Source organism: Podarcis erhardii, assembly GCF_964252035.2.
Source record: "Podarcis erhardii genome assembly, chromosome: 2".
Classification (NCBI taxonomy): Eukaryota; Metazoa; Chordata; class Lepidosauria; order Squamata; family Lacertidae; genus Podarcis; species Podarcis erhardii.
This window is the reverse complement of record NC_138498.1, coordinates 36,800,100-36,822,737: the sequence shown is the minus strand read 5'-3', so window position 1 is coordinate 36,822,737 and position 22,638 is coordinate 36,800,100. Positions and strand designations below refer to the sequence as shown.

General features: G+C 44.6%; 1 protein-coding gene across 1 annotated transcript in view; it reads right to left on the bottom strand.

The window, feature by feature from the left end:
• Positions 1 to 22,638, bottom strand: part of SPHK1 (sphingosine kinase 1) — a 33,977-nt gene that overhangs the window by 3,747 nt on the left and 7,592 nt on the right. The window contains exons 3-5 of the mRNA XM_081850781.1: positions 3,988 to 4,137; positions 2,361 to 2,455; positions 25 to 140 (exon numbers count right to left, since the gene is read on the bottom strand). Of these exons, the coding sequence (XP_081706907.1) occupies positions 25 to 140; positions 2,361 to 2,455; positions 3,988 to 4,137 (361 nt within the window). The remainder of the gene's footprint in view (positions 1 to 24; positions 141 to 2,360; positions 2,456 to 3,987; positions 4,138 to 22,638) is intronic.

Genomic DNA, 22,638 nt, shown 5'->3' with positions numbered 1-22,638 from the left:
GTCCAACCGCCAGTGATGCCTTACCTTATGTAGTGATTGAGAGAAGCAGCCAGGGCATTCCCAGAACCCCCTGGGAGGATGGCAAGAGGCTTCTGGATAGCAGATTCCCAGTCGGAACGCTCCATCAGTCCATTTATCACCTACAAAAAAGCACACGTAGCAAAAGGGCTTACTGGAAAGGAAAGGACAAGGGAACAAGGGTTTTTTTTTCACCTCTGACTTGGCTTGGTCAGCACAGAAGTGACCAGTCCATTTAAAACTCCAGTCTTAGGGGGGTCAGGCCTTAGGTTATGTACACAGAGGTACTGCAATTCAAACTCTAAAAATCTCCACGCAAAACCTGCTGGTTTATACACACCTTTCTAAGAGTACATCTCACTGAATTCAATGGGACTCGATTCTGCTTGGACATGCACAGGATTGTGTTATTAGAGGAGTGTGTGTTCCAGGCACACCTCATAGTTACATTATTTGAAATGAGAGGACAGGTGAGAGTTCAGTCAAGCTATTCCCAAACTCTTGTCAGAGCATTCTGTCATTGGAAGGCTGGTCATACCTAACTACTACCAGTTCAAATAGTCAAGCTTTCCATTCACTGTAGGGTTATTCCATATCAAGTGATCCAACTTCGTTACCTCATGTCATCCATTTTACTGAATGTTTTGTACTCTTGTTGAATGATCAAAACTAAATTTAAATCTAAAAATTTAGCTTTTTATCTCATCCCATTTTTGAGTTATGAGGGCCTGAAATTTCAAAAAATTGACAATTTTGGCCTTGTCAGACTACACAAAAACTTTAAAAGCTGAGCCCAGTATTGAGATACATCAAAACCAAGAACACCAATCTCTTCAGAACTTCATGGGCTTTAATATGATATGTCACAAGATGGACTTGTAACTTAAATTTAAAATTTAGGTTACACAATTTTAAAAAGTGATTAAAAATTAATAGGATTATAGATTTTTTAAAAAAATTATTGCTTATTTCATATTTCTAAGATCTACCTGCAAAATTTCATCATGGGATCCCACTAGGGGGAAATATTTTGTACATACATGTCTGCCTTATTGGCTTCTATTTAGGATAAATGGGTCTTGGAGTAAAATATAACAAGACTTCAGACTATAATATCAGTTAATTCAGGCATTTCTTTAGAAAGTTATGTAATTAAAAGGTATCTGAAAACCTAGCTAGGCTTTTCTTTTAAAAATGTGTTCTAAGAGTGATAGCTTGTTGTTGTGTTATAGAATGCACACTTTGAAAGAATTATTGTTGGTACTTCATGAACATTGCAACAAAATACATATGTAACCAAATTTGACGTATCTCAACTTAGTTTTGATCATTCAACAAGTGTGCATACAAAATATTAAGAAAATTGGATGACATGAAGTAAAGAAGTTGGATCTCTTGATATGGAATGACCCTGCAGTCAAATGCTTGGATTGAACCCACCATTGGAAACCATATACACCCCACATTCACAAAATAAGAACACAGAAGTATCTTAGAGTTCTGCATCAGAACCTGCATTTAAGCTGCACTTCTATTGAACATTGCAACTTTTGGATCGCTTCGCCATTAGCAGGCTGCTTATTGTTCTCAAATATCTTTCCATAGCCATGAAGACTGGGAAGACCCTTTAAGAAAAAAGGGAGTGGGAGTGGGTATTCTATCAGTTTCTGAAGCAGAAACTACTAGATTTTGCCTTGTGCAGCACAACCTGCAACCATACAGAAATTTTCCACAACTCTTTTTAAGGAAAAGGTTGCAAGCTTGCTATGATTTTATCATTTGATTGCTGCCATGCAACATGAATCCAAATCAAACTGGTCCAGTACCAAAGGTGCAAACTTTGGTGGGGGAGGGGAAACACGCAAATATTTAATGTGAATGGAAGTCAATGTTAGGCATTAGTTTCCATGTTTTAAAAACTACCCATAGGAAATTTGCAAACATAAATCGGAGGCCTTCCCTCGTTTATCTTGAGAACCTCCTTCCAATTTAATTCCTTTCTGGCCAGTGCTGCCAAACACTTAGCAGAGTCAATATGGAATTGGGTTCCCATACCAGTTTCCCACTGTGCAGCAGGAGGAAGACATTTCAACAACCACAAGACAGTGTGATAACTGTGACCTGCAGACTTTCACTGTCCAAGACTGGATTTGCAACCCTTGCCAGTTCCCACCCACTTCCAAAGTACAGTCCCCTTCCCAGACACTTTGCACTGCAGTGGGCTGGAAGGCCTCATCGGAATAAGTAGCAAAATCCTTTACAACCATCAAACATGGGCCCACCTTGGGCAGCATCCGGGCAAGGGAGCCCATAGTTAGCCAGATCCCACTTGCCCCCCTTACCTCATATAGCAGGCCATCTCCAGCCATAATGACCAAGGCGCTGTACATGGATAAGTCCGTCTTCCTCACCAGATCCCAAGCGTGGTTGTTCTTCTCTAGCAACAAAGACAATGAGCATGTATGACTTGTATGTTATGTCCCAGGGGGATATAGTTTTGCATTCTCTAAGGGTTCCTATTATTGTTGGGGGGCGGGAGGAAATGCCATCTGTCCACCACTGACTACTGTCCCCTCACACACAGGCTGGCAGTATTATTGCTGTGGAAAGTGGAGCCAATGGCTATCAAGGAGTGTGGCAGTGAGCATTCCCTGCCAGGAAGAGCTGAGAATGCACATTCTTACACACAGAGAACTGTGTTAATCATCCTTCTCTTGCCTAAGCTGCTAAGCTGCTCATGACTAAGCTGCTTCTGGCGAACCAGAGCAGCGCACGGAAACGCCCTTTACCTTCCCCCCGGAGTGGTACCTATTTATCTACTTGCACTTTGACGTGCTTTTGAACTGCTAGGTTGGCAGGAGCAGGGACCGAGCAATGGGAGCTCACCCCGTGGCGGGGATTCGAACCGCCGACCTTCTGATCGGCAAGTCCTAGGCTCTGTGGTTTAACCCACAGCGCCACCCGCGTCCCTCTTGTCTTACTCTTGGCTAAACCTTTACCAAGAAGGGAAATAGAATTAAAAGGTAGAATGAACCTCAGCCTTCTGGAAATGACATTTCTCTTTGCCCCCCCCCCCCAAATTGAGAAAAGCAAAACAAATTTGATGGGGCAGGCGGGGAGAGATAGTTGACAGAAGGACCATAATTCACACTACAGGTGAGGCAGGACAATCCTATCTCCAAGAGGTGACAAAATATGTTCTCCCTGGCCATCATTTGATGCCAAATGGAATGCTACCTGTGCCAATCCTATTTGATGGAAATGGCAAGCTGGTTTGAAGCAATGTTTCACCGAATTAGGTTACGAACTGAAGGGGATGGGCATCTCAAAAAATGTGTTAAACAAGGAGTTGTTCTCTCCTCCCATCTCTTCTTGGAATGGGATGAGCAGGATCAGCCAGACCTTTACAGCAAAGTTTGCTGCACTTTGAAATCAGTGAAACCACAGCCATGCTCACAAAGCAGCACTCTGCAGAAAAGGGTCAACCTGAGTTGGGCTGGAGGGAGGAGTTATTTGGGTTTCCTTTACCTGCAAAAAATGCAAGATTAGAGCCTTGTCAAGCCTATACCTGCATTTTTAACTCTTCTGTTCACACGTAGGTGGCACTGTAATTAAACGGGGCAGGCCTTGATCCTCCTAGTTCAGCTTTCCCCAACCTGGTGCTCTCCAGATCCCGACCATCAGCCAGGCTGGCAGGGGATGGCGAGAGTTGGGAGTCCAACCAGATTGGGGAAGGCTGCCTTAGAATATTAGCTACCCGGATGGTTGAGCAAAGGAGTGTCCTCCAGTTTGGCAGTGCCAGCAATATCACAGGGGTGGGTGGGTGGGTGGGTCAGAGCACAGCTGTACATAAAGGTTTGAGCACAACCACTTTTGTGGGGCTCCAGGCATCTTGGGACATGCATTGGCCTGTCATTCCAGAGAGAGACTGCAGTTTTCACAGTGGCCTTGTTCAGGCACAAGACTTACCAGTTATAAACATGCTGAATCCTATGTTGGCTTCCATCAGCATTGGCTGCACTTGGGACTTGAATAGCTGCAGGGCCTGGCCTGACCCGCTGCGTGGATTCAGCAACACCATCACCTGGCAGGGCCGGGAGAGTAGCCCAAAGGTGGCTTCTGCACAGAGACAACAGAGGTGGGGAGATCATGAATTACGCCCTTGTGCAAATTAATTGAAACAAAGCATGTTTTCTATCTTACTTGTAACCCTGTACTCAAAACAAACACGAAAAGTGAGTTGATCATTATGGTGTTGGAAGCCTGCAGCCAATAGAAGGAATGATGCGCTCACCACAATATATTGAGGTTCTACAAGAGAGTTATTCCAGAGCTGGAAAAGAGGTATCCTGATGGTACTGAGATATTGAAGCAGGACCTAGCCCCCGTCACACATCAAAAGTGGTGAAGAAATTCATGACAGAGCAGCAAATACAGGTACTAGATTGGCCAGGGAATTCCCCGGATGTAAATCCCATTGAGAATTTGTGGGCTATATGCAAAAGTCGCCTCCGTGCTATAGACTGTACGACTGTGGAGAAGCTCATTCAGATGCTGATTCACATGTGGTACAGGGATCCAAAAATCAACCGTGACTGTTTGAAACTAGTAGACTCCATGCCAAACTGTGTTCAAATGCTGCTTAAAAATAGCAGCGGTCATATCGGTTACTAATGTATGTATATGTGAGTTCTGTACATTTATATGTGAGTTTTATACAATAAAAAAATTGAAACTTAATTGTTTCAATTAATTTGCACAAGGGTGTAGCATCATGGACTAAGGCTTCTACCTCTACTTTTCTTATTCTGGCCTTATACATTTAAAAAAAATCCACATATTTTCATTTGCTTGACCACTCAAGCTGAGTTCCAGAGTTTAAACAATGAATAAATGAAATTAAATGGAGAAGCAGATGCAACCATCAGGAATGGAGGCAAAACTCTTCTCCCTGTTGCATACTCCCAACCTTCCCATGTGCAGAGATGTTTAAAGGATAGCAAGGCTCAGCTTTGGTTTCCTTTGGGGGAGAAAATACTACAGACCTCCTTTCCTGACATAATTGGGAATTGTGGTCTGCACCAAAATGGCGCTCACAACCCTTTCGCAGAAAAAATCCACTACTGGGTTCCCTGTCAACTTTATTTCAGCAACTGAGAGATAGCAACCTATGGATGGTTTGCAAAGGAAGACTGACCAATAGATTCTGCCCACAGCCTGCCCTGCCATACATCAGGCCTCTTCCTTTGAGGGTGGAAGTGGGAATCAATTTCTCAAATTTTTGGTAATGTGTTCAGTTAACTCCCATTAAGGAGAGGTTGCAAGAACAAAAGAATCTAAGATGAGCCTGTTGAATCAGACCAATGGCCTGTCAAGTCCAGCATCCTATTCTCACAATGGCCAACCAGATGCATTTGGGAAGCCTGCAAGCTGTACATTAGGGCAACAGTGCTTTGCATCCAGCAACCAATTTTCCTATGAAATGAACTGTCACTCAGCGGCATGCAACGCCAGCAAATCCTAGCAAATAGATGAAGACAGAAAGGTGTGCATGCAGCTTGTTATTAGGCAGAGTTCTGAGAGAAGGGTGGAGAAACTCCTCAGTCCCTTTTCCTTCTGACCAATGCCTATTACCTAGAGCAGTCAGGTGGGTGCTGTTGCCAACCAAGGGAGGGGAGAGTATTACAGATGTTAAATAAATAATATTTTAATTATTATTTGCACTGGTCTACAGATTTTCATCTTAAGTATCAGGTCTGTAACCCCTTGCAACTGGTGCAAATCGCCTCCCGCTCACCCACCAAAACAGATGGCTAGGGCAGGGTGAGAGGCCCACTGGGTGGTAAATCAATCTCTTGGCTCCCCAGCTTAGAAATAGAATTTCTAACTACCTATTCCCAGGTGGGAAAAGACTTGTTAGGATTTTGCTTTCTTTTTTAAAAAAGGAATAAAGGCTGTAACACAATTGTACATATTGGAAAATACTTAAAACTTTTTAAAAAAAAGAATACTGGACCTGAGCCATAAATCTCTCCAGCAGATTTTCGACTGCTCTTAGTTATTTTGATGGGGTGTTGTTGTTGTTTTGCTGTTTAATTGTTTACATTGTTCTGAGTTGACCTGAAGACTTTTTATGCAGAATGGTACGGCAATTAAAAGAAAAAGGTAATGTGTTTCTCCTCAATGTGAGGAAATACCTTCAACATTCATTATTTCTTGCAGTGAGCCACTTGCCATGCTCTTCGAGTTCACCATTCACCTTATGCCTCCAATGAACCAAGAGCTTCTTGCCTTCCTGTTCCCCTCTGTATGGCTCTGGCATAGAGAGGATTTCTCACAATGTAGTCCGCCCAGTTATCAACTTTTCAGTCTCACTGTTCTTTAGACTGGCTCAGCAATCAGAGCCGGCAGATAACTCAGCACAAATGATGCTCAAAAATTTCCTGCACAAACACACCCTATTCTCTCTTCCCCCTTCCTGTTGCGTATTGTGGGTCTCACATGATGCATGATTGGCAAGCAGGAAAGGAAGTAAGTAGGAAAATTAAAATATTTTTGCTGGGTGTTGGAATGGGCTGCGATGAGAGATGGTGTTAGTTACGAAGTTCTCTGGAACAAATTAAAAGAGGCGGATGGGGCTGGTGGAAGTAACTCCCAATTCAAATGCCTTTGAAGTAGCGCATTTCAATTGTGAAATGCCACCCTTGGTGAACAGCAAGCAAAACGTCTCTCAGGTAGATGAGACCCCAAAAAGAATAGACTGTTGTTTACTCTGCATCCAGCGAGTTCTCGCTGCTGGTTTGGGAAGCAGTGTACACACAACATTGGTCAAAATCCACATTTATCCTGTATCTAACTTGTTGTTTCTTAGGAAACGCTATGTTCTGATGTCCTTTTACCCAAACCAGCTTTGAATGAGAAAATGAATGACCTAGCTCTGTTTAAAGCTGATGATGTGTACACAGCTTAGGTACTGAACACGTGGAGAAGGAGAGCAGAGGGACTCTCAGAAACCATGTCAAAGGTTTCGTAGGGACAACACCAACGTAAGGAAATAAAAGCTGCGCTTTAAAATGTGCCATCAGTGCTTTGAGCTCTCATGCTTCATTTCAGATAACATATTTGGCACAGCTAATAAAACTACCAGCCATGCTGAATGCACAGGCTGGTTTAATGTCTGGCAGGTGTGGCATTGTTCTTCAACAAGAACCAGGAGCCAACCCCACTACCTGTTCGTCATCTATAGCGCAGTTAATTATTTCAGTTCCCAAAAGGCAGTATCACCACCTTCCCCCATCTGCAGCAGGCACAGAAACTACGCTAAGGGCTAGCTACAGTTGCTTTCAGAAAGTATCATCAGACCCAATTAACCATGTGTGCCAATTAGTTTCCAACATGTTGGCTGCTAGCTAGATCTTTTTGACTGCTACCCTGCAAAACGGGGCCATCCCAGGCTCCGCTTCTGTTATTTTAATAGGACTACAGTATGCGATGCTGAGAAACTGAGCTACATGAATGATTCAGAAGCGGAAGACTGATGCTTGTGGCTTCGCATCCTTTCCTTCTTCCTGCCTGCCTACCCCACACCAAAAGCTTAAGAGTCCATCCCATTTATCTTCCTGATACAGATTGTTACGAATGAAGCTGCTATCATGTCCCAAGGGGGAGCCAAACCACAGGTGGAACTGGCAAAAAAAGATCAAGTTTACTCGTTTTCCTGACTGGGTCTTTATTCAATTTGGGAGATTTTGCTTCTTAGTTAAAAGGATGTAGTAAAAGGTGTAGTGGTAGCCAACAGCTTGGATGGCTTTAAAAGACAACTAGACAAATAGGTGGACGATATGGCTATCAGTAGCTACCTAATGGCTCTTGTTCTACCTTCACTGTTGAGGCAATAGGCCTCACCAGGATGGAAGAGGACATCATTTTCCATTCCAACCCACTATGTGTCACACACAGCACTGTTTCAATACTGCTGCAGTTCATCTTCCACCAAAAATGAACTTATTCGTCTCGCTGTCTACTTAGGCAAAATTACATAACTTGTAATTTCCCCAATTACATTGTGGTTACTTTGTTCCACCTTGTTCCCTTCAGTGCAAAGGAAACAGGATGGGTTGGGTCCAAAGCAGTGCTAAGCCATGGTCCTTCCCTCTCCTCTCCCATGTCCCCCAAACCTGTTTTTGTCCAGAAGTAGTTTAACAGGGAGGACTAGAAACAATGATTTTTAAAAGCTAGTGCAGAGATTCTGCTGGTGCCATTAGCTCCCATTACAGTAGCCAGCACATTGCATCTTTGATTTCAGGACTCCCTGCCCTTGGTGCTGAATGCATTTACTTCAGCAGGCAGGTGGGAAGCAAAGCCAGAACACTGCTTTTGACCCAGTTCTTCCTCAGCTAAATAAGTATAACAGCCAGCCACAAACCTCTCCGTGAAACGGTGCGACTAGCCCCAGGATTAAGCTTCCACTGCCTATCATCACGTTTTTCAAGCTGCATTTTCAAGAGCGTGAAATCTTGCTAACCCCTCAAGAAGAAAACCATGCACTCCATTTTCCTCAATCCTTTTCTTCCCGTGCAGAACTGGGGAGGAGAGTTCAGCCCGCCCCCTCCCCAACCACCGCAAGGATCATAGTTCACAATGCCGGGACATATTTATCTCCTAGGGCCCACAGATTACCAAGGTCAAGGAGGCAGCTGTTGATGGCCAAGCAGTGCAGGTAATAGGTAGCTGACAAACTGGGGAGTGTTTAGGGCGATAACAAAATGAAAAGTAACTCAGACTGGCAGAAGCTGCTCAGGGAGTGCTGGGATGTGAGCAATCGTTTCTGCGGCAAAATGAGAACACTGCCTGGAGCGCAGCAAGAAGGTAGCTGCACCGTCCGTTAAGGGCCTTCAGGTTTTGCATTTAGCCTAGATGAACAATAATCTTGCAGTGACGAATTTAGAAGCATGCAGGCATTCCTGGGGTCACAGACATGGGCAAGGAGAGCCAGGAAACACCTGTATTTGTTGGAATGCCATAGGAACTTTGTTCACACTGCAATTATTTCCCTTGTTCCTGGGTTTGGTGTGATGACCGCATCCATAAATCCAAAGCATTTTTAAAAAGCTATTTTAGAGGCTGAGAGAGAAATAAAGCAGAGTCTACTGTTCTCTTAAAAGTGAGGAAGAGGGGGTGGGAAGTACGGTATCAGCTCTTTCCTTGATCCTTTTCAATCTGGCTTCTGGCCCTGATTATGGAAAGGAGATGGATTTAGCTGGCAGAATCAATCTTTGTCTACGGACAGAGAGGGGGAATGCTTCCCTCTCTATCCCCACCCCCAACACTCTTAAGTCTTATCACACTCTCTGGAACATCTGGCTGAGGTGCAGGGGCTGACCGGTTTTGCTCCTTTCCAACAGTATGATGCCAGAAGGTGGGAGCTGGAGGAGAAACACACACTTTGGGTAACATGCTGCAGGGTTCTGTAGATCAACCCAATTGCTGTGTTATTTCGTATCTCTATGTATTTAACCCGCTGGGAGACAGATGGTCCAATGCCCCAAGTCCACCAAGGAGTCCCAAAAGGATGCCATAATTCAGGCATAGGCAAACTCGGCCCTCCAGATGTTTTGAGACTACAATTCCCATTAACCCTGACCACTGGTCCTGTCAGCTAGGAGTTGTAGTCCCAAAACATCTGGAGGGCTGAGTTTGCCTATGCCTGCCATAATTGATGGTGCTGAACACCACTGATAACCGAAAGGGCCATCAGACTCACAGGCCCCTCATCCACTAGGGAAACCAAGACCAATTCGGTCTCATATCAGGGTGAATTCAACGGTGATGTGTTTGGCAAATAGTTACACTGGGCTACCACAGGTTCCACCAACCCCTTTTGCAGCCCAGATTGCTGAAGGCCTCCTGCTTCTTGAGTGGGGAGGACCTCTGCTGTGTGACACTGTGTAGATATGCTTGGTGGCAAAGAAATGAGTTTTCCTCACCATCGAAGATGTACATTGGAATCCCCCAGAAAATCTATCTGGGCCACCCTTGAGACCAGCAGCTCAGCAGAGAGACTCTTAGATAGTGGCATGAATGGATCCTACCAGCAGAACTCCTTGCCTCTCCTGCTAACCCACTAGACACTCAAAATGGGAAGACGGCTGAGCAACAAGGAGGGATGACACCACAAGAGATTACTTCAACTCTACCTGCTCGCTGAGCCAGTGTTGCTGTTGCTTCACCAATAAACCACAATTGGGTTAATCCAAACAGGTCTCAGTCATACCAGCCAGGTCAACACTACCAAAGGACCTGGCAGGTGGCTGGCATGCCAACCAGGTTCTCTCAGACTGGAGGATGAACCGAAAGGGAAGATAGCAGAAAGCTGCCTAATTTCCCTCCCCCTTAACAAGCTCACCAGAGGCCCACCATCACACTCTCCCTGTGCCCTGCCCTGCCCAAAATACTACCAGTGGTGTACAGGTCCCACATACACTTCTATTAACTCAGACACCAGCAGGAGCCAACAAGCCGAGGAGTGTAAAGCAGATAAAAAGCAGCAGCCAAAACTGGAAACTCATTAAGCACTCACATTCACCACCTGACAAACCAAAGCCAATTCCACCTGCGTCTGCTCTCAGCCAGTTCTTAAAAAAGAAACTTCCTTTTTCGCAATGAAAGCTGTAATTCTCAGGAAGCCGAATTTTGCACCGAGTGCCACATTCTGGGCTTTTTTGGGGTTCCCACAGATTGCAACATGCGCACAGCCGCCGGAAAAGCACAGAATGGGGCATCCGTTGCATTGCTCTTCCTGAGAATCTGTCATTTTGAGGAGGGTAGTTCCAGCCCTTGTGGACACAAAGATATACCTGAATGTAAGCAGGCAAAGCCTGCTGAAGTGTTGGAAGGAGAGTATGATTTCAAGTAGTTGGGGTGGGGTTTCATAACCAGAATATATTTTTTTAAAAAAAATATTAAGTCACCAAAGATGCAAATTGGTGTGATTTACAGGCTTCAGAATTTAGAATGTCTGGGAACAGAATTTTAGTTTTAACACCAAGCACACACAATCCCTTGTTGTACATCTGCCAGGAGTGAAAGGCACACATTCAAGGCAAAGGGGAGGGTAAATAAAGAGGCAATTGTAGTGAGGAAAGAAGAGAGCACTACCACGACCCCATGGGAAACTGGCAGAGTCTGCAACATCAAGTGATATAACAGAGTTAAAAGCAGGATGGAACGAAGGAATGAAAGCGGTCCCACCTAGATAATATCTGTTGGCTATGCCAGTCAGGAAATGAAGCTTCAGAGATGGCCTATTTCTGCGTGAAAGTTAGAACAATAGGTCCATCTGAAGGGAGGTCATACAGAAGATGGAGCTGACTTGTTCTCTGTTGCTCCAGAGGGCAGGAATAAAATAGAATTTCAGGATAACTTTAGCAGACCGTTCCTAACAGGAAAAGCTAGTTGAAATGGGGTAGACTGCCTCTGGAGGTGATGGGTCCTCTTTCCCTGGAGGCATTTAAGCAGAGGCTGGACAGTCATCTCTGAGGGATGCTGACGTTACCTTCCCTGTGGCAGATGTTGCATTGCCTAGATGACTTTCAAGATCTGCCCCAACCCATATGGCTCACTTTTGGTATATTGCCTTGGATAAATCTTGTTAGAGGTAGAGGGAATGACCCAGTGATGACTGACCCCTCACATTTCTAGACTGTCAGATCCTCTCTGCTCTTACTTCCTTTGCATCTTTCAGCAAAAGTGCTTTCCAGAAAGTTGGTGATACAGTTTTAGGTCTTTCCAGCTCCCTCAATCAAGTTAAGATTTTGCTGACTCTACCACAGAGCTGGAGAAAATGCTGATGCTGCCAGAAATATTTGCTTGGTCATGTCTGAGAGGAGGATGGGGCAGCACACAGACATCATGAAAGCAAACCATGTTCTGCAGCTCAGAAAGCTCTGAAATGACAACAGCCTGTCCTTAAGGATTATATGCTACTGGGAAGGAAGAGCAGGCAAAGGCTAGATAAAGTCTTAGATAGTTCCAAGACAAGGGATAAATTTGGGTTTGTGTGCATTTGAAGGAGGAATTACCGTATTTTTCGCCCCATAGGACGCACCGGCCCATTGGACACACCTAGGTTTTTTTGGGAGAAATAAAGAAAAAAAATTATTTCCCCTCCAGGTGCGGGGCTGGGGCAGGGGAAGCCCGAGCTTCCCCCGACCCCAGCCCCCAGAAACAGGCTGCTATCCGCTAGCCGCGGGAGAGCCGCACGACTTTGCGTGGCTCTCCCACGGTTAGCGGAGCGCTGTGCGAAGCTTGGGGCATGCTGAGCCCAGCGCGCCCCAAGCTTCTGGGTGCCGGCAAGGTCTCCGCTAGCCATGGGAGAACTGCGTCTCCCACGGCTAGCGGATAGCTTCCTGAAGCCTGGAGAGCAAGAGGAGTCGGTGCGCACTGACCCCCCCCCACCGCTCTCCAGGCTTCAGCGAAAGCCTGCATTCGCCCCATAGGACGCACACACATTTCCCCTTCATTTTTGGAGGGGAAAAAGTGCATCCTTTAGGGCGAAAAATACGGTACCTAATTTGCACTTTTCAAAGCAATATGCAAAGCAAAACACAGTTATCCTTTGAAGTTTGCACTGAACCAAACTTTGTGATGCAGTTCTCCAGTCAAACGGTGTAGAAAAACAGGTATCTGGGGGCAAGCGTGCATAAAAATGAATACCTTAGTGAAAATAACATACAAAAGCGCTTTACATTAGGGGAAAATGGCTTGCAAAAATCTGTATAATAGAATAACTTTGCGCTAAAATGCTGCTGAATCTTCCATGAGAATTTTTTAAAAACAAACAAACGTGGAGAACTGAATTTAAGATTGGGAAACTGAGAAACAGAGAGAAATAAAAAATTGAAAGATTCACATCCACACTAGCCAGAAGAGACAAGACAGAATTATAGCTTCTCCTTTACTCAGTGTTTCAATTTCATGTGCCCCCCCATCCAAACAAACACAATATTGTTCTGACTACAGAAGCCTGGTTGTTGTAATCAGAATGGTTGTATACACCTAACATTTTATTCTGGAATCACTGGAGACTGAGTACTGTACTTGTTTTTCTACTAAGTCCACACCACAATCTAGAACTACTGCATATCTTTTTTGCCTCTGACAAGTGCTTCTTGAGAAACTGGTTTCATTCTGAAAATAAAAGCTCATTGCAGATTCATAACCTCACAGTGTGTTCATTTGGAAATAGGTGGAAACGGATATAGGCGGTCCTGGCGATGGGGTGTGTGTCTATCCACACTTGCACAATGGCATGGTGGGTGCGGATGCATTCACAATCACCACTTCCTCCTTCATTCACCTGGGGCATGGGCAGGGAGGAAAAGGTACATCTAAGCTCACCAAGGGAAGGGTTTTCAAACGTGCATCCAGTAAACACACCCATCCTTGTGGACAGCAGGATCTAGAATCCATCTAGATGGAAAGCAGCATTCTGAGGACAAACAAGCACAATGATTCCACATTGAGAAAAAACTACATTTTTGTGCTACAGACTGGTTAGTATGTACATGCTACCAGCCAATGTGCGTAGGGGCATGGGGTTGTACTTGTGTCTATGCCCATGAATATTGTGCATAGCACATTTTGCCCTTATTCCACAAATACATATCTGATAAAACAGCATCTATTAAAGAAGTCAGTGAGATATCATAGGACGTTGGCTTAAGAGCAGAGCCACTAGCTTACTAGAACATCTCTCTTCGATGTGTACCTTTTAAGAGCTTTTTATAGAATCATAGAATTTAGAGTTGGAAGGGATGATGAGCGTCATCTAGTCCAACCCCCTGCAAACCAGAAGTCTTTCTGCCCAACATGGGGCTGAAACCTGCGACCCTAAGATTAAGAGTGAGTAGTCATTTTTTGAACTCTGATACTGGTACTGTGAGTGAACACGAAATCCACACAGTTCAGCTTTGTGCTGTGTTATAGCTGCTTTCTTGTGTTCACTGTAAGCTTGCTGCACAACCCTTTTATAGCAGTCATCCTCTCATCAGGCAAGAGGATAAAACGTTCTCCATTCGCTTTCTTTAGTTCACTGATGAATTTATTCAGTTCAAAACACAGTGCCTGCCCATTACATTCTGTTGGAGAATGATTCCCCGCTCATCTTCACTCATGGACTCCAGTTCCCCTCTTTCCTGACCAATACCCATGCTGGCTGATGACAGTTGGAGTCTGACTACATCTGGAAAGCCATGGGTTAGCTATCCCTGGAGTAACCTATTGTTAGTCTTGACCATCTTAAATCCCATTGGTTCAAATAGATCTACTGCAAGATGACTAAGCCTAAATCCACTCCTTTATCAATAAATTTCATTGCTGGCTCAGCCACACTTTCGCCTGACCTGCATTTTGATCATATCGTGCACCGATTAATTCCCTTGGCTCCAAGTTCTTCCGATTGTTCCACAGCTGTGCCTTGTGGAAATCTGACCTTACCTGCTGAATCAGGTCTTATCAGATGCATGGAAAACCTAGAGAGAGATTTTACTTAATGAACCTTCAATTCAGCAGGCAAGGTTTCACAAAGCACAGCCATGGACAACAAGAAAAGCTCTCAGACCTGCGGGAATTAATTAGTACACAAGACATGATCAAAATACAGGTCAAGCAAAAGTGTGGATGAGCCCTATGAGTATAGGCCTGTCTCCCCATTTCAGAAGAGCAACACACACACACAATTTATGTCTCCCAATATATTTATTGACTTCTGTTGACACATTATCCATCACAGACTATGATTCCTTCCCCACCTACCCTCCAACAGTCAATAGAAGAAAAATTAATGATTAAGAGGCATGCCAATTCTTTTTCCACTCTCACGTCAACTCTAGGAGAAAAGGGCCATGTGAATATGGTGGGGACAGTGCCACAGAATGCCTGCTGATGCCCTTCAGTGTTTTCTGCCAATTATTGAGCAAGGGATGTACCACAAAGAAGAAGTATACAAAGATGTGGGCCCTTCAGAGGAAGACTGGATATGAGCTGGCAAACTACCAAGCAACCAACAACTTAGAGACAGGCTTGTTTCAAATGTCACGTTCCATTATTCCAAAACATGGACTGGTATCGCGTGGTGGACCCTCCTTCCACACTTGCCTGTTGATTTGCTCTTCCCTTTCCTGGTTTCCTCTGACCATTATTTAAACTATGGTTAGCACATTCCTTCCAGACCATAGGTTGAAGGCAATCCTGATTAGTACTGACCATGATTCATCCAATTTGGATAGCATGATAAACTAAAGATAGAGAAAACACGGACGGGAGAGGAGAGTTGACATTTGCAGGAGAGACAGGAAGAGCCTGCACCACATTCCTAATTCCCCAAATGAAAGTTTTAAAGGACCAGAATATGAACATCTGAACCAGGTCAGAATCTTCAAGCTCCTGGTTCCAAATCGCTGAGCAATTCCCCTTACCCAGGCACCCAAACAGCATACCTAGCCCCAAAACCAAAGTGCCTTGGCACTTTTATTTATAACATCCCTAAATAAAACAGAGCAATGTACTGATGATCTATAATAAATAGGATTTTCTAAAACTAGCAGCTTCACACTGAGCCATGGATTCATTTTGTAACCTTGGAATAAGCCTTTAGGTTTTTATGAATCCTCTGAAGACTTGGATCCAGGCACCCAGGTGCCCAATCAATTGTCTGGATACATTCAGAAAGTGAAGCTTGCATATTTTTAAAACCACAGAGCCCCATCTAGAAAATGAGCCACACTGCAAATTTTTTTGCCAGATGTTTGTGCTATGGCCAGACAGCTGTGAATCAGCATGGAGTGATGCAAGAGACTTGCCAACTCGTGAGAGGCCGGCATTCTTGCTGTGTCATCTTTTCACATTTCACCCTTCCCATTACCCCAGAAGAGGAAGCTGGTGATTATTGCAAGTCATGGTGGCTTTTATAGCAGAATAGCCATAGGCTGTACAGATCTTGGACTATACTGTCTACGTGGCAAGTATCTCCGGAACAATAGTATCAGAGGGAACAACCCAAGTATTCTCTCTGCAGTGTTTCACTTTCTTCACCATTATGTTCCACAGCCCCACTCTACAGGGGTAGCACAAGACATTTTGCTGCCTATGGCAAAGAATAGGATGTCACCCTAACTCCTTTCCATGTATAAAAGCCTGGCAGACTGAGTGGTCTTCCACTGCATCAGAGGCCAACAGGCTAGTTTAGGGGACATGGGATAAACAGTGTGGCGTGTACACAGAGCTCTGCCCTCCACTACCTCAGCTTGATCCCAGCCCCCTAGAATCTGCCACCTGAGGCAGCCTCCATACTCTACCTAATGGTAGAGCCAGGCAGCCCTGCACTGCTAGGAGCATGGAAAGATCCTGTCTGGGCATGCGCTTAGTATCGCTTGAAGCTTTGCCCCAGTTCACTCAAAACGTCTCTTTCTACATGCAAGCTGTCTTAATTATCCATGTGAAAGCATGCTTAGAGACGATATACAGTATGAATCGAGCAACTGTGGCTGCTTAATAATAGCGGTGACTCACTCAATCAAGGCAAGTGGATAAAGCAATGCTGTGTTTGTGGGAGCTGCTGTATCCATGGTCACTCGGTCCATAAGTTATTCTGATACCTATACCTGAAGACACTTCTGTACAGAGCAAGACTGGTGCTTATTTGTAGTAGCATTACCATTAGGAAGCTCATTCAACAGATGTTGCTTATGCTATTGAAATAGCACTAGTCTGATGGCCTTGGGTGCCAGTCTTTAAAGGGATACTTCCCATGGGCCTAGTGTGCTGTTTTTAATTATGGAATAATGGAATAAACTTCGGTTCTATTTTTGAAAGAAACTGTATGCTTGCAGCGATCCTATGACACTGTTCTTATCTCTCTGAACACACCAAAGGTGTAAACTCCTGATATATATACTACTTGTCTATGCACAGGGCATCACACTGAATTATAACATGCATACGAGAGAGAGAGAGAGAGAGAAAGGGAAACATTATGTGAAAAACTCCTTCAGACCCTTGCTACTTTATAATTCTGAACTGTTTTCTTTCCATCTTTTCTACATATTCCCTATCTGTAACATGGAAGCAATCTTATAAGGATGTTCATTCGTACAAAACACCCCTAAACAAGATTGGTGCTAAAAAAAAATCCCACACTGGAAGTGAAGGACTTTGATCATTCACAAAGTGCTTTGGTATGGATCTTGAGTAAACTCTGTTTACTGTATATCTTACTGATCTTCTGCCTATCGGTGTGAAAGGTACTGGGAATCATAAGCCGAGAGTTAACATGCTTTCCTCCCCCTGGCGCACCTGCACAGCCCTAGCCTCACCGCAATGCTGCCCTGCCCAGCCCACCCAGGTAAGCTGCAGCAATGACACGGTGGGAAGGGCAGTGCCATCTTCCAACTCACCACTGGCTATGCACTAATGTGCAGAGTGGCATTAACTTCCTAGTTTTCTAGAGACCATTTCCTGCTCAAAATACCTGGAGTGCAATAAGCACACATGCACAGCTTCCCTTTAGCTCACGTGAGCCAGCACATGTAGCTTAGTAGAAATGCAAGCACTGTTGTGCACCACAATACACAAACTGCAAAGCAGTTCCCCACATGCCTTACAAGCAGATAATATTTGGGTCCCAAATTCTAGTTTTACAGTTTATTGGGGCTGTTGTAGTTGATGAAAGGCCTAATGCCCTAATCAGTGAAACAGGAATTTTTGGACATAGTCCAACGGACATGACATTGGACTTCAACCAAAGTACTCCTATCTAACCAGTTTCTACACTGTAGTTTGCCTGATGATCACAGAGGAAAAGTCTAATGTCCGCTTGTGTTCTGGACCCTTGCCCCTCTTGGCTGATAAAAACTAGCAAGGAAGAGATGGCTGGCTAGGCTAGGGAGGTGACTGATGCCTCTTTACGAGAAGGGGTGGTCCCTGCCTGCTTGAAGGAGGGAGTGATAAGACCACTCCTTTAGAAGCACGTCCTGGATTCAGAAAATCTAATTACTGGCCAGCTGCCCTTCTTGGGCAAGGTTCTTTAACGGGTGGTTGTAGACCAGATCATAGAATCATAGAGTTGGAAGAGACCCCAGGGGCCATACAGTCCAACCCCTTGCAATGCAGGAATCTCAACTAGATCATCCATGACTGATGGCCGTTCAACCTCTGCTAAAAAACCTTCAAGGAAGGAGAGAGTCCACCACTTCTCATGGGAATCTGCTCCACTGTCAAACAGATGTCACTGTCAGAAAGTTCTTCCCAGTGATTAGTCGAAATCTCCTTTCTTGTAACTTGAATCCATTGGTTCAGATCCTAACCTCCAGAGAAGGAGAAAACAAACTTGCTCCATCCTTCATGTGACAGCCCTTTAGATATTTGAAGGTGGCTATTATATCCCCTCTCAGTCTCCCAACTCCTTCAACTGTTCCTCATGTCTGTTTTGCCAGGAAAAACTGTTCCTCATCTCCCAGGCCTTTGGCTAATTAAACAATCTATGGCCTTTTAAACTCTTGGGGGAGTATTGTTTTTGTTTGTTTTTCTATGTTATGCATTTTTGTGTTTTCATATTGTGAACCACCCTGTGTTCCTCGGATGAAGGGTGAGATAAAAAATTAATAAATAATAATAATCAAGCCGGCATAATACCTACAGTACTCTTTTACAGCTGCTAGATGCTGTGCTGGTTAACATACAAATTTAAGAACTGGAAAACTTGCTCGCTACTTTGTGACATTTTAGTTGGTCCTAATTAAGGTATCACCTGATGACTTGGGGGTTTTGTGTATTTTTTAACCTAAGGGACCAGCTAAACCTGGTCCACATTTGAATGAAAGCATCAGGTTCTGGGGGACATTGCTAAATAAATTGGGAGGGGTTCATCAGGAAGACAATAAAGAGAAAAGTATTTGAAATTCAGTAAAAGAAGATTCTTACCAATGGCAATATTTGGCTGGAACTGGGAGGAGGGCTCCTTTAAAGAAGTGAACACTTGCCTTTTAGCCTCGGGAATCAGTTTTACACAACACACACCCCAGCACAAGGCCAAGTGGGTGCTGACAGTGCCTCTTCAGAGGCAGTAATGTTAGCCTTTTTATTTTATTTTTAATCACTGCAACCAAGCATAAATTAATACAGTAACTGGCACATCTCACTGAATCTTAAATTAGCAGTTCAAAGATATATGCAGTAAGCCAAAGCCATATTGGATATAGCTCTGAAAGAAGAGAACATAGAATTAAAGTGTAAACAAACAAGTGCCTTTGCAAGCTACCCAGTTTGAATTAAAATGCATTTGGCACAATCATGTGGTACAACTCATAAAAGCAAGCCTATAAGCTGAGACATATGTACTTCAAGGCTTGCAGGAAATAACCATGACCTGTTTGTCACCCATTCTACCTTTGGCCAGGTCTAGGAATAAACTAGAAGTGACCTGTGAGGACACCATGAAGAGTTCCGGTCGGTGGCTTTGGCCCCATGCAAATTTCTTTGAATGATGGCACTGCATTCCGTCAAGCTACTATAGGCTGGCTGCCATGGCTGCCACACATCTACAAGTATACAAATCTGTGTTCTCGTCGTGCTAAATAACCTTGCACCATCTGATCTACGATGAACAGAAAGGGTATGCGTTGACGTGTTCTTTGTGCTCTGAGGTTAGGGTGGCCTGCCTTCCCCTGTCGCCACTGCCCAGCTTGCCAGTAACACCAACTTCTGTAGGGCTGCCCTACAGAATCTTTTGTTCTTTGCTTCGAAGCTTCATCTTTTGCTTCGAAGCTTCATCTTTTGTTCTTTGCTTCGAAGCAATTTTAAGAACATCTTGGAAGATTAGAGAGCTGGGCCCAGGGCCAGGAAGACACATGATGGAACACTTCTGTTCCAAAGTTTTCACAAGAAGGTTGGTAGAGTTTTTCAATAAGGGTGGGGGCGGCGGATGCAGTAATAATGAAGGGTGCAAGAAGGTAAGATGCAACGTGTCTGCACTTTTCAGGAGCTATGATCTGTAAGGCACTATCAGGGACCAGGAGTCAGATTCCTCTTCGTTGGGTGATGCAAGTGAAAAATCTGACCAGGAAGCAGGAAGGGGGCCCAGATCCACCCTGCTATCGGATGAACCTGCAGGGCTGGTCTCAACCCCCACCCCAAAAAGGAAGTGGCACTGCCATCCTCTGACTCAGAGAACTCTACTGCAACAGATCCAGGGCAACCTGGATAAAGCAGCATCTTGTAGCAACACCAGAGCTCTCTGTCCCCCAGAGTGCTGCCTGAGCCTTGCCTTGTATCCTGTCCATTAATCTTTTTAAAATCCTGGCTATGTCTAAAGTAGGGAGTGGGGACACTCTGCCTGCACTTAGATGACTCTCTCCACACCAATTCCATTTACACAAATGCAAACCTATGGGAATTGTTGGCCTGGTTAATTCTGGCACTAGCCACTCGCCTGTTTTTGAGAAGCACCCAGAAGGGTTTCAGACCAAAACGCAGAGAGGTTGGGACAGAAGAGAAAGTGCAAATCACTTTTGGAGGAACAGGTGGGGCAGGGGAGAACATATGCTACTACAGATAAGGTTAAATCTGCCTGGGACAGGAAGGTTTCTGGAGGCCTTAGATAGACAAGCTGCTAAACAGCGGGGGGTTGGGGCGGAAGCTCCTTATAGGCCAAGTCTCCATTTCTCTCTAGGCAAAATGACCAAACCAAGAAGAAGCGTCTTCTGGCTATCTCTCCCCGCCACTTCTCCTCATCTGTCAGTTCACGAACTGGATTACAAAGCAACATTCTGGCCACAGAGTCAGCTGCCATCGCTCCCCGTGTCACTCTCTCTTAGCATCCCCCACCAGGAGATCTCTCACAGAGAGAGGAGCTGTGTGGTATAATTGCTCTACTTTCCCTCCTGCCTAGGACGCAGAGGGAGAACAGAAATTGTATAGCAGGAATCCTTTTCACTCTCCAAGGCCAACTGAGTTGCTGCTCCCACCTCCTGTGCATTTAGCGCTAATGATGGGGGGGGGGTGCTGAGTCACCACATGGAAGACCCAGCCAGACGTGCTGCTCAAAGCGGTCACGTGGTTTCCGAATTCCTCCGGGCCAGCTCTGCAACATGCACTGATGTCACATGGGAGATCCATGGATGACTAGTTGTGCCGATGAATAGGAGCTCTGGCTAACATATTTATCTCTGACTAACATATTCAACGCAGGATTTAACTAGAGTGAAAAACTTGATCCTGAGCATTCAAAAGGCACTGAATTAATTTGGCTTCAAGAGAGGGGACAGTCAACATTTCCTACAATTAGACCTTTTTTAAAAAAGTATGTATGGCTTTATGTGCACACATACACACAGGGTAGTATATTGGGCTTGCAGTGCAGGGGTCTGGTCTCCACTAGATCTGCAATGTGTTAGTCAATCAGGATTAAAACCTTTCAGTTTACTAAAGTAGTGCTCCCTTACTAATTGTGAAACAGGTGTTTTCTTAAATAAGCCGTGTAATTTTTCCCACCTTTGCAGGTGCAGGCCTAAGAAAAAGACTGAGCTGGTCCACACAATCCATGTGATTTTTTGCAGAACGGTGGCTGATCAGAAGATTATATGTTCCTGCTTGTGAGTCACGTTACACAGAATGATTATCTTATCAGAGCACTCTCCTGCCTCCAGACAAAGAGTCCATTTATATTCTTCTGAAACAGCCAACAAGGGGCTTGCTAAATGTTACCCAGGCCAAATGGCAGCTGCTTTTTACAGGAGCAGATTCCATAAAGCTAGGAAGATGGTCAAACGACCCAACCTCATAGACCTGGACCCAACCTCTGATCATGTGGGTTCTGGCTATGAGATTATCATTATTATTGTTACTATTATGGAGGTTAATATTTTCATTTGTGAACCGCTTCCCATGAGGTATGCAGAAGCAACTTAGAATGCAACATACAAAAATAGTGGTGTATGTTAAAATAGTTAAAAGAACTGCATATACAAAATCTCTCTCTCTCTCTCTGAGCGTGTGTGTGTGTGTGTGTGTGTGTGTGTGAGTGAGAGAGAGAGAGAGAGAGAGAGAGAGAGATTAAAAGCAGTTTAAAACAACATCAGGTACAGAAAACCAACAAAAATCCAAGACAGAGATAATCCAACTGAGATAAAGATTTTAGAAGGCACCACACTGGAAGGGATCATTTGAGAACTAACGTGGCTTAGGCTGGTTAGGGTATTGGACAAGGACTGGTGAGACATTGGTTCAAAGCCTCGCTCAGGAAGGAAGTTCACTGAGAAACTGTCAGAAACGCCAATAGAACCAGCATTCCGAGATACACCCATCTTCCATCCTGACTGCGGCCACACATAGCCCCTAAACGATCCAGTGCTGTATAGAGCCTGCAAGATAAACTCGAGTCTGTTTTACTCTGGTATCAGGTCTCCAGCCTGGCTCATGGGGCGGGGGCTATGGATAGAGCAGTTTTAGTTAAGGCGGGGGATGGGAGGCTTGTACAGTGGGACCTCGGGTTACATACGCTTCAGGTTACAGACTCCGTTAACCCAGAAATAGTGCTTCAGGTTAAGAACTTTGCTTCAGGATGCG